This window comes from Agelaius phoeniceus, chromosome 5 (assembly GCF_051311805.1).
Source record: "Agelaius phoeniceus isolate bAgePho1 chromosome 5, bAgePho1.hap1, whole genome shotgun sequence".
Lineage (NCBI taxonomy): Eukaryota > Metazoa > Chordata > Aves > Passeriformes > Icteridae > Agelaius > Agelaius phoeniceus.
This window is the reverse complement of record NC_135269.1, coordinates 67,547,676-67,560,970: the sequence shown is the minus strand read 5'-3', so window position 1 is coordinate 67,560,970 and position 13,295 is coordinate 67,547,676. Positions and strand designations below refer to the sequence as shown.

General features: G+C 36.4%; 1 protein-coding gene across 3 annotated transcripts in view; it reads right to left on the bottom strand.

Annotated features, from left to right (window-relative positions):
- The window catches only part of USP6NL (USP6 N-terminal like), a 114,576-nt gene that overhangs the window by 17,261 nt on the left and 84,020 nt on the right, over positions 1-13,295 (bottom strand). For all 3 annotated transcript variants that reach the window (XM_054631435.2, XM_054631433.2, XM_054631434.2), the window contains 5 exons: positions 10,558-10,665; positions 8,544-8,653; positions 6,298-6,346; positions 4,544-4,664; positions 1,370-1,464 (listed from right to left, as the gene is read on the bottom strand). In XM_054631435.2, the coding sequence (XP_054487410.2) occupies positions 1,370-1,464; positions 4,544-4,664; positions 6,298-6,346; positions 8,544-8,653; positions 10,558-10,665 (483 nt within the window). The remainder of the gene's footprint in view (positions 1-1,369; positions 1,465-4,543; positions 4,665-6,297; positions 6,347-8,543; positions 8,654-10,557; positions 10,666-13,295) is intronic.

Below are 13,295 nucleotides of genomic sequence, written 5' to 3'. Positions count from 1 at the left end.
TCTCTCAAAAAAATCAATCAGTATTCTGGAGCAACCCAAGTTCAGGCACTGGGTCCATTTAAGTCTTTCATGCCTCTGTAGCAAGGCTGAAAGGACTTCCTTACAAAAATACATATCCACCAGAAATTATTGGAAAACAATCAAATTCTTTGACCAGTGGGCCTCAAACAGGATGTAGGCTGATAAGGAATTTTATTTCTTGATTAAGGGGCCTGATTTCCCCTAGAGCACAGATAATCCATCAGGTATGACACCCATGCAAAGATTGTTAAAGCTTCTCTGCATCTCTGTGGAGCTCTTCAAAGTCCTTTGCAAAGTAAGAAAAGCCAAAGTAAAATAGAAAAGCTAAGAAATCTTGACTTTTAACTGTGGGATAACATCAGATTCTATGCTTATCATTCAGCTTTGCCAAAAATTAAGCACCAAATTTGAGAACTTTGTTATACAAACACTGAATAAACATTGGGCCAAGTCCCTTTGGTTTATGTGCAGGCTTTACTTTTGTCTTTCAGGGGGTAACATTGGCTCATTTTAGTGACACACTCACAGGAAGAGATGAGGAAAACAATGTTGCTGCAAGTGAGCATCTCTTCCACTACCTTTTAAGAACTGGAGATGGATTCTGGCAGCACCAATGTACTGTAAAATGAAATTCTTGATGCCTACTGGAAGGGCATTTTTCTCCCATTAGAAAAATAGTTTACATCTTAGAATAAATATTAAATATTTAGCCAATATTTAAGAAAAGGCATATTATTTTCTATTTAAAAGCAATAAAATAAATAAAACTCAACATGTAGCTTCATGAAAATGGAAGTATTTTAAATGGACCCTTAACACCTCTTATAAAGGTTTTTTAAAATATCTATTCTATATCTATATCTATTCTATATATTCTATATATCTATTTATAATAGTATAAATATTCTACTCTAAATATTCTATTTTTTCAATAGAAATTTAAACTGGTTGGTCCTGAAGTCAACTCTGTCCATAGATGAACCAACCACAAGCTAAACATAGAAAAAGCCCCTGATAAAATGTTCTAGCATCAGTTTGTTTACAGAAGCTCACACAAGGCCAAATAGAAGAACCACACATTGTCCTTAACTCAGAGGTCCAAAGTAAGACAGACACCCAAATTAATAATTCTTAGGATATAATTTTATCATAACTTTGTCAAGATGCACCATAACTTTGTCTATAACAAAAACAACAACACTTCTGCCTTTTAAAACTTCACATTTTCTCCTAAATAAGTTTGGGAATAAGTTTGCTTATTCTTGATCTAGTGGGTTCACCTGAACTGAAACAAGGTAAATTGAAAGCTGTAAATTTGCATGGCTTGCATAGTGAAATAAATACTTACCAAATGCTCCTTAAGTTTGGACAAAAATTTCTTCAGAATTTTGTCATGATGTTCCTGAAACCTCATCAGTTTTGGAAAACCAGGAATAAAAAAACCTAAGAAAAGAAGTTGGCCACTTAACAGGTGTTTGTACTATAAAACGATATTAAAAAAGCCATTAAGGCTCCAAGAACATTATCCTTCTATAAGACCACTGGATCTGAACAGATATTCATAACAATATTTTGATGTCTCTATGCACATACTCCAGCCTAAATAGCTACAATCAATACATTCCCTTAGTGACAAATATTACATCAGAATGACAAATGACAGCAGATCCATCAGTCCTACATTAGTCAAACCAATATAAGATCATGTGGAAACCACATTTATAATTATTCTTTAAAAGAAAACCAAAACAAAGAATCACAACCCTCACCCACTAAAATTGAAATTATAGCCCATGAAGGAAGGGCAAACAGCATAGGTATCTACTAGAACTGTCTGCATTGAAGAAAAGACCCTAAAAAAGACAAGAGGGATATTCTAGCAAGACAAATACCATGATTATATCCTATAAGCAAAGACTGTGAGCTCACACAACTGAAACAGAGAGCATTAAAAAACCCATCTAATTGTTTTAGTGATTACACATGGAAAACTCTTAAGTCCCCCTTCCAGCTGAGGTATCAGCAGAGTTGAAGTTAAAAAAACCTCCAATATATTCTAAGCAGTATGAAAACTGGAAGAAAAGTACAGACCCATAGCAGCCATGCAACTTAAAAAAAAAAAAAAATAAAGAGTGACTAAAGTCCCAAACCAAAAAGCAAAGTCTTTCTAGTTCCAATTGTGCAATTCAGTGCACAGTCACTAAGACACAAGACTTAAAACCTCAAATTCACACAAGTTTAGTATTTCACGGATACAAATGCAAATTCTACAATACTTAAATGTCAGGTTGCATATTAGGAAATTTCAATAACACAGGCAAGGCATTTGGTTTTTTCCTTACTGTAAACAGTGACTACATCAAAGCTAATTAGCCATCAACAATAACAATAAAGGTTCTTTTTCCATGAAAGGTTGCTCTTTTACATTTACATACACCAACTCATTATCCTGAATTTTTAGGACTATAGAAAGATCAATGGAAAGAGCTTCCAAAAAAGCGGATCATTTTCAGGGTCTGATGTCTGTATTTTATCATCTAGAGACTTTACATCTTCCATTCAATATGAAATACCAGAAAGGACAAATTTATCTCCTGATTTCAAGTAGTTTTATACTAAAAATTAGTCTGGCTAAAGGGCTGCACCCAAAAAGTATTCCAGGTTGCTGTATCACAGGTAAAATTGAAAAAAACCATGATAAACCTTGTCTGTGGGGAGGAGCTTTTAACCATCCTAATCCTGCCAATAGGATTCTAATTGAATTTCTTAGCCTACCCCCATGATTTCCACAGGCAGGTGCCCATTTCAGAGAACTATCTGATGATCAGTGCCATCAAGTGCACCTATACAAGTTTTTCTTCATGGATTTTCTCAATTTGGAATTGAAATTCCTTAAGCTTTAAAGACAGTGCTTTAAGCTACTTTCCCCAAAGAAGAACATAGAAAGTGCAAACTGTAATATAACATCAGTTAAGTCAGTTTCTTGAGTTTAAAGTACCCTTTCCCAGTTTTAAGTTTCCTTTCCAGAATCTACAGTGATATTTGCAGATGCACAGTGACATTTAAAACAGATAAACTCAAGGAATCACAGGAAATCCAGGTTGGACAGGACTTCTGGAGATTATGTGGTCCAACCTGCTGAAAGCAGAACCTTAGACTCGTTGGCAACATTTAAAAAATGATAAATTGGGAACATATGAGTTTTAATTAAAGTTTTATCAATGAATATAAATGCACACCTGCCTAACAGGCACTCCAAAACAGTTTCAGTGTGTATAATAAAGCTGTGATACAATGCTTCATATGCTCTGTGGAGAAGCTCATCAAGCCTTGGGCTACTCAAATCTCTCTCTTTTCTCCCCCATCACTTGACAGGTGTGTGACAGGAATAAAGGAGGGAAGGAGGGAGCAAGCAACTCATCTGCCTGTGTTTATCCTCTAGTTTATCATGCACATGATTTGGTAAATAAGGACCTGATTTTGACTTGCCCCAAAGTAAGAATTTTCTGTGAGCTTTGAGCTCAATATTCTATATGGCTTCAGTTACACAGTTTTGGAATATTATGAAATCTATAGATTTTTTTTTTGTAAGATGCTTTTAGTCTGTGTTATCATTGTGTAAAGCTCCAAGAAAATCTTTTGACATTTGATGAACTCAAAATTTCATTTATGACACTGACGTCAGATCACACTTTTTCCCTCCCCTAAGTCAATAGCTCTGCAGAACTGTAAACAGCAAAATAAAAAACTATGCCTTTGTTTTGGGGGTGGAGAACATCCAGGAACAATGAAAAGCACAGGAAGGAAGATAACACAGAATGAGAAATTCTTCAGCAGGGAAAAGCAGCTAGAACTTGTTGGAAATTTGCTAAAAAGCCCAAGTTCTGGATGACATTTACTTTTGCAGGCTTCCAAGAAGCACAGCTTTTCTAAATCACCAGAACTGCAACATCACAAATGTTTTGGAATTTCTGGACTTGTTCCATACTAATAGGCATGGAATATGCATAGATCATAGTAAATCTGGCATGGAAAGAGAGAACCACCAATAACACAAGAGCATGAGAGCAGGAAATTCTGTGTGAGGTACAGATAAAACTGAGAAGCCTGAAGTTCATGCCTAGACACAAGTCCATTTTTTTACTGTAGATTCCTGTCCTGCCAAACGATAGCACAGCTGCAATATTACTTTACACATTCTGTATTAGGCTTCCACTACTATTTTATTACTATATAGATGTCTACATAACTAGTTTTCAATTGGTTACATTCCCTGAGAGAATAAGAGAAGAGGAAACCATCTGATTTTCATTAAGAACTATTTGAAAGATATCACATATAAAAACCATTACTCTCTCTTATGGATGAGAGCTCCAGTAACATCCAATACCTCCCCCCAAGTATAAAGCTCTCATTATGTTTTATTTTTGACCAATCAGAACAGAACAGTTTCATTTTCAAATAATTTACAGCTTAAATAGGACAGGTTGAAACCTAAATACACTGACAGGAAACTCCATACCATGCATAGCATGCTTTGGACCAGAGAGAAGCTTCACCAAGGCCCAGAAGGCATCTTCTTCATTCATGAACATCAGGAGCAAAGCTGTGATCTGGCTCATTCCCTGACAGTATCCAACTTCCTGGAAATCATACAGTGGAAATATTAAAATGCTGGAAAAAGAAGCCTCACAGCCATGAGCTTTTAGCTTTTCCTTGAGTTAGTGGAGGAAAGATGATGCCTGTCCTGACAGCAAAGCTTCCCACCAAAAACACTTCATATTTAAACATTAAAAATATTGATAGATTGAAGGGATGATGCACAACCCTCCAACTGAAAAGTAACCTGGAAGTATTGATTGCTCATTAGAATTCACTACTGATGAACAAAATCCTTGGTCAGTACTAATATTTTCTAGTTACTGTATCACCTTTTTGTCCAATGGATGCATTTCTCATTTAGTTGTAATTTGGGGGGTTTTATGGAGGGTGAGAGTATCTGGCTTTATTCTTGTTTACAGTCAGGACACCATCTGATAAACACAGGATTTTTTAACAGTGACCTGTAACTATAAACTTGCTCAAGTTTAGCAGCCCAATAGCAAGCAATTGTTATAAACCCCAAAAAAAAATTTATTGTTCCAAAACTGAACTTGAGTACTTCCTCTGCTATTAATTTAGGATTTTATGGCAGGAACCAGCTGGCACTATCATTCAGCTGCAAAGATAACCCCATCAATAATGTATTTGTAAGGACAATTACTTAATTGTAGAGTAAATTTTTTCAGGTTTACAAGTTCTTAGCACAACTTTGTTCTAGAGATAAAACCAAAGCATAAGAACTGCTACACATTAAGAGAAAAAATACAACAAGAAGTGCAAAATAAAAACTTCACCATAATATTCACATCATTACACTTTGATGATTGATTTTAAACATAATTATTCATGCAACTTGAAAATACCAGTCCAATATTTTATATGAGGTAGAAAAGGTCAGACAGAAAGGTTACATTTCCTAGAACTTTGAAAAAATCCAAACCAACCAGTATTTAATTCAAGTAACTGCTTTAATTTCTCTTTCCTCTTCTAAAGTTAACATATTTTATATTGACTTATGGGGAGTTGCTGATGGATATAAAATGGAACATGTACAGAAATCCTCAAAATGGGCCCAAGGAATGAGGGAACAGTTAAACCACAGTTAAATGTGGATATGAATGCATTTCTTTTTCTTCTATTTTTAGCACAGTCAAAAGACATTACCAAATACATAAGCTTCTAACCCTTATGATACAGTCTGGGAACCCCACTCTAATAAATCCCATTCAGGACTGCAGCCAAGACCAAGCACTTATGTAAAGATGCAACCTTTTAAACTAATTCCAATTTTTTTTTTTTTAACCTTTCAGGTTATGAAATACACCTGTGGACTCCAACATGCATCTTTCTGCAGTATTTTCCTCCCCATCATTCAAATGAAAGGGAGGCAGATAACATAATGGGGGAAATATCAATCACATAAAACTCCAGCACAGCACAAATTCATTATTATTACAAATTGTAAGCATAGTTCAGTCTGTCCAATAAAACTCATAATTCAGATGCTTTATTTTAACTTCAGCTCAAAATATGTCAACAAATAATTTTTTTCTATGTACTTCTAAAGGTCTCTGAAATGTTTGTTGTTTTTTTTTTAGGGAGAAAGAGATGCAAGTTATTATCCTAGAGCACATTTAGAGAAACCAGATTGAAGTGTGAAGGAACACAGCTTACCGTATTATATATGGAATATGCAGCTAAAATATGGAACAAAGATTGTTGCCTGGAGAAATAAGAGCAGAAAATGAAAAAACTATAGCATTATCTTTTGTAAAAACAGAAAAACATAGAAGTAGTGAACTGCATTTTGGAAACATGTTTTCCCAATTTAACTTGTCTAGCACTAAAGAACAGGATAAACCACATTTGACAACAATAAGTGATTCTGATTTCAAGCCTATTTTGTAATTAGCACCTTTATAATGTTTTACACGTTGAAATGTTTCAAAAAGTATCAATATACTTTAAAAGAGAGCAGTGACACATCATCACTTTTACAGACAGGTAAAGTGAAACATTGCACGGGTGACATTTCAAACACTGATTTATTCTGAATGCCAAAATTTAAACTCCCCAAACTTGTTTTCTGTGCTTGCAGAACACTAACAGCTGTTAGTGATTCCAAACAGAGATGTAGAATTGAAGATGTGAAATACACAAAGCAGCCACAAAGGTGTCTTAATCTTGGCACTGAAATTAAAGTCTGCTCTAGTGACTGCTACTGTCAAACTGAAGAAAAACAATATTAACTCTGGCTCAGCAGCCTGTGCTCAGCCCTCTGTTGATCTCTGGGTACTTCAGAGCTAGAAGTACAAAAAGCTTTGTAGAAGCCCCTTGCTCTCTGCAAAACAGTCTAACTTGTGAAGGTAGCCAGACAAAAAGCCCCAAACCAGCCAGCACCACTCTGCTCTTTCCAAGGTGTGTATGAAACAATGGTGCAGGGCTCTCATAATCAACTTTTAAACTCACAGCTACTCTTTGTCACCTGTTCAGGAGAGAATCTGGATACCTGAATGCTTACTTTCATCTACAAGTAAAACTGCTAAAATTTAACAACAGAGTTTTGCATGTTGCCCTTTTTCTGAAATTTTCTCCGTTACTAATCAATGAATGGAAAGAGATATTAGCAGGCTAAATAAAAGAAAGTATAAGCCAGAAGGTGCTTATTTTCATTTAGGAAGAGGATTTATACTTGGAGAATTTTATCAAAACACCTGCATGGGTGGCATTTTGGTTCACCCTCTTGCAGCACTGAAGTTTAGCCATTCTTCAGTAACCAAAGAAAAGTGTAACAAGGTACTAGCCATTAATCTGGAGCCTCATTTTACAATGACAAACTGACAGGTCCCCAGTGAGCACAGGAACCTCCTGTATCCTCAGCTGACCACATGAACTGAGCATAGGAGCTCAATCTCATTCACAGTTCCCTACACAGAATAACAGTGATTTCAGCATTATTTACACTAGATGGTAGCACTGAAGACCTGTAAAAGAATGAACCTTCAAAGACATACAGTCTTAAAAGCCAAACAAGCAATTGACTCACCCAGGGGACTTTATTTCATTGCTATGTGAAATGATTTCTGAATTTTTCATCGAGGCATTGCTGGAAATGCATAATATATGTACAGTAATCCTGAGATCTGTTCCAAGTGTGAAATTGCTTTAGGCAGCCAAAAGCTTTCCTGTGGACTCTGAGGGCATGGTCACAACAGCCACAGGGACTGGAGCTGGCTCTGCTTGTGTTAACCCCAAACTGAAGAGGCAACGAGCTCCTGTTGACATCTAAAATGTGTGCACAGAACACAGAGAGGCCCGAGCAGCACAGTCACTGCCAGCCCTGGATCAGAACTGCACTGGCTGCATGGAGCCATCTCAGCCTGGGAGTCCCTGCTCTGTGCTCCTTCCTTACTGCCTTCAAAGAAATTCCCCTGACTCAGGATTTTTCCACAAAATATCCAGAATAATAATATAAGAAAATATTTCTTTTATTATCACATTAAAGCCCACAGCTCTGAGTACCACTTTTTGAGAACAGCAGACTACCATAAAATCTGCCTTGGCAAGAAAAGGAGATTAAAAACTGAACTAATACAGAGACAGAAGGGGAAAAATACCCTCTTCTTCTCAGCAGGGTGCTGATGCTGCAAGCAAGCAACAACACTGATGTTTGCATCCCCACTTTTTTCACTATTAAGCATTTTTAAAGATGACAGCTGCCTAATATTCCTCCTCTAGTGGCAGCAAAAAAATATAACGAAACAAAACATTTTGAAGAAATCCAAAAGCATTATGGCCTATAGTTGTAAATAAATGCTCACTTACAAAAATACTGTTTTATTTGGTTCTGAATTAGATAATGGGAGAATACAAAATCCAAAGGAAGGCTAAAATCTCTGGGGAGAGGGAAGCTGACTTACTTGACACCGTATCTGTCCCGGAACATGATGTTGTCTCTGTACGTGCGGTTCACATCGAGGTCAATTTGCCGAATATCTGGTGAACACCCTCGTGCTTGACACTTCAATTTCTGGGAGTACAGTAAAGAACAGAGGTTTAAAATTGTGAACTCTAAAAGAGCAGAAACCTGCTTGACTGTACAGCTGAGTTGAATTAACTGCCATCATGGGATTTAAAACAAGACAGAATAGCAACTCACAAGAGTAACACTTTCAACTTCCAAAAGAAGCATGTACATGTACAAATTCTAGGAGTCAGAAACAGCCACAGAGTAAAGATGCAGAAAGACCCATCCCATAATACACATTTTTTGGACACATCATTCACAACTCATATTTCAGACTGCTTCAGCATTTTAAATTTCTTATTGTCATTTCTGAGGCAGGCACAGCACTAGAGAAAGAAAATTAATTTTGCTACTCAGAAACAAGAACCTGAGATGCAAATGCTCTAGACTAGGCTTTAAGGAAATGATTTAGTGTGGTTTTCATACTTCTCCTGTCTTTTTCTCTAGCAGAAGTAATAGCTACATAGCTGCCAGTTATTATCTAAATATAGATAATGGACATTTCTCTAGTAATTTCCTCTGTCTTTCTGTTCTACTCTAATTTAGCTGTAGAATATGTCTACTTTAGCACTTGCTTTAGTGTTTTATAATTAAATCCATTTTTGTAATTGAGTACTTATGAAACCTGCACAGGTTTAGACTGACACCTTATTTTTTGCACTTACAATAATTTTCTCTTGACTTTCATTCATTTTCACTCTCACTTCTGTCAGTAAATCTGAGTTTGCAAGACCCTGGATTCAAAATGCTATTTTTAAAACATTACTTCTGACTATTAGAGAATACCACAGACAAGCAAAAGGCAAAACTCCACAGACTCTGGTTGCAAGAATACAAGAGTAAAGTAAAAAATGATAATAACAAAGGAATCAAACAGGGAACAATAACATGCATCAAGTCTGTTGAACACAACCAGAAGCTTTAGGCACATGAGGAATTGTAAGTCTTTGAACCAACACAACACTAACCACAATCTCAGCTATGTGCACCTTTCAGTACAACTTAAACTGAACACCCAGAATGATTTGTCCCCCAGACAGACAGAAAAGCAGCAAAGGGAAAATTTCTAGTTTTAAACACCTGTGATATGATGGAATACAGGAAAAGAAGCACCCTAAGCCCTTGCAATCTCTCATACGTGAAAGAACAGAAAGGTACCAAAAGTTTGAGAAACAGGAAGGACAGAAGGTTAAGAACTGAAATTTCCCCTGCAAAGAGAACTGAAAGAAGCTATTTGACCTACAATAAATGTTTATTATCCTTCTGACTTTAGGGTGTGCAGTTTGTAAGTGACACTTGCAGTGAGCAGTGTTAGTGTCACTTCAGGAAATAGGAAAATAGAGAGCAGCAAGATGAGTATATCACAAACAAATCAGATAATGATGGAAGAAACCCTTTCTACTTCTGTATCTGAACTACAAACATTTCTTTGTTTTGCATTGAGCATTAGATGACATTAATAATTCCTGAAGATTATTTCACCTATTTTTAAATGCTTCTAACTTTACTTGGCATTCTTTCTCTCAACTACATTATTCAGCATAACCTGTTTTACCTCCTTTGGATCTCTCACTGGTCTTATTGAGGATTTAAAATATAATAGTCAGAAAAAGCAGCCTGTTAGACTAAAGAGCAGGAAATATGAGGAAGGTAACAGACACCAAAGTTTAGATAACATCAATACCAACACCCATCTTCTTTCATAAGAATCCTCATCTACTGAGACTCAACCTCAGCTCAGCTCTTGAATACACCGCCTTTTTCCTAGCTAAAACAAGCAATAGGGTGCACTGTAATTTCTAATTAATTTTTTTTAACATTGCATAACAGCAAAGGCTTAATAAAGCCTCTAGCTTTAGTATCTGATATTTTTAAATTAATATTAAGTAGAAATTCTACAAACTCACATTATAAAAGTCTTTCATTTCTTCTTTCATCTTCGGAACATCAAGCAACAAAGACCAGACTTGCCCTCTCAACTGCAGTGGGATCCCTTTATAAATTCTCCTATGAAACTGCAAAAAAAAAGAAAAGAAGGTAAAAATGCAGCCCAATTTACAATGCTCTGAATAAAAGGAATAGTGATGCACAACATGCTGAAGAGAAAAATGGAATTACACCAAGCATCCTAGGAAAGGGATGACCTGCTGGGGACAAAGGGCTCCAGTGTACTTTGAACAACGTCTCCAGCAGTGCCATTTGGGACCTCTTGCCAGAATCCAGAGGCACAGGGACAAAACAGACACATGGGCCAAACCATCCCAGGTGATGCTTTCAAGCCAGGACTCTTGCATATAGGAAGGTATATCCAAATTTTATCACCTTTGCTCAGCAAATTTTGTAATTTAGATCCCAAAAATCAGATTCTTAGCAACACTATTTCAGGATAAGCTACAAATAGCTCACTGTAATTACAGTCTATAAATAGAAATAGCAAAAAAGCAAGCAGCAAAATCACAAAGCTCTAAAAATTATCAGTAAAAACCCAAAAGCAGAACTGATTTCTGAATTCTTCTAAAACTGTGACAGTATGCTCAAATGTATGTGTGCAAGGAAACAAACCTTTTGTGAGATCACAAAAAACCAGAATGTGCCATTTCTAAAGCTAACAGATCTCAAATTCTATTTCTAAACTAATAATCAATCTCCTACATGCATATTAAAACATTTGCAAAAACAACAACAAAAGAACACAAAAAGGTGTTATCCTCTTTTGAAGACATATCTCAGACAAGGAAAATTATAAAGCAACTCTGACACAGAAAATGAACCTTTCTGAAATTATGTTTTTACCATTATTTTAATGATTACACAGGGAGACAATTAGGTTCAAAAGAGAACAAACCACATACAACCACTCTCCAATTTTTTCTTCATGTTTATCCCACAATGGAAGTTAGACCTTAAAAATTTCAGTTGACAAAACTACCACTTCCTTTAAACATTTTTATAAAAGTTATGTCTGCAGTAAGAAATATTTTAAAAGCAATGTCCTCCTCAAAGACAGGACTGTTTTTCTTTTCACATATTTCACATCTCCAGTTTTGGGAAATTAATGAACCCCTCACTGCAGTGTATTTCCAACCCTGCTGCCATTTGGAGTATATCAGCTCTTTAAAGGTGTCTTTAATGCCAGCAAGGATTTGTGTCTGGATTGCAGAATTTCTAACTCTTGCACAAGTAAGGTTATGAGTTTCTTTCCTTGTTCCTTTTTCAAATGAAAAACATAAACTTGTATAAGATACAACAGCCATCCTGGAGGCTGCCCACAAAAAAAATGTTGTGCTTCATGAAGAAAACTTTGCTGCATTAATACAAAGAATGCTAAAGCAGCAACACTTGCAGTGTGAGCACAGCTGTGCCAGTAGAGTTTTTTCTGTAAAGATGAAGAACAACATACAGAGCTCCAAAGCAGCCTTCTCTACAGATGGATACCCTGAGCTCAGGTCACACAGGATTTCAGTGTGTGCCAACCCAGACACAAAGGTACCTGCTTGTGAGAGAGAAGAAAATTCAGTCTTTTGAAAGCCAAACCCCCCAACTGCAGAGGAGTCATCATAGGAAGAGATTAGCCTGTCTACTGGAAAGCAGAATGAGCCAAATTTGCAATATCTTCTCTGGAAATCTGGAAGAAAACTATGGAAAAAACATGCAGTGATCTATGTCCTCAGTGACAGGTAGTTTTATTCCTCAGACCCATGTGCAGCAACAGAGTACCTTCACAACAAATATTTTTGTCAGCTAATTATCATTTTTTAACTAATTTTCAAATGTCTCCAAGAACAAAAGGTTATTAATGAAGACAACTGGTTGAAAAATAAATTCTCAAGACTACTGTTGTTGTATAAATTAGTATTTTGGGATAAGGTCAGGTAGATGTAAAAGGCCAGAAATAAGCCTTTATAATAATAACTCCTTATCCAAAGAGAAGTAAAACAATTCAAACCATCCATCCAAACTGAGGAGCTGGTCAGGGTTTTCTGGAAAATAAAACTGAAGGACAACAATCTCTAGTTTCAGAGGAGTCCATGGCATTTACAATTTTCCCATCTTCTGCACTGCCTAGATTGAAACAGCCAAATGCTAGAAGAGCCCTTAAAGCAGTAAGTAAAAACTGACAAGAGAGAACTGTGGAAACACTTTTCACAGAGAAGTTTGAAAAGTGAGTTGCAAACATAACTTTATAAAGAGCAGAAAGGACAGAGAGGTGAACAGTTTCATCAGCCAACTACAGCTATGCCCAAAAAAAACCAAAATAACAGGAGGAAAGCAAACATTTTTAGTAGCTAAGTTCTGAATTGTTGCACTACCAGGCAGAATAAACCCAAATAACATTTACAGTTTCCTGCAAACCATTTTAGATCTGTGTTCAACTGACTCTGCTGCTCCATCTATTCATTTATTGAGGCAGAGAAAAAGCTCTCAGTCATCCCAAGTCATTACCAGATGCTCCTACAGACTCAGCAGAACACAAGACCAAAGACCTTCACCACCTGATACAGAGGAGAGAAATGTCACTCAGTCTGGCATGGGCTCCAGGACAAGAGTGACAAACAGGAACATGCAAACAAGTGTGAAAACGTCATATCCAATGGAAAACTGAGAGGAGTGGCTGATACACCAAGAGGGTTGTGCTGCCACCCAG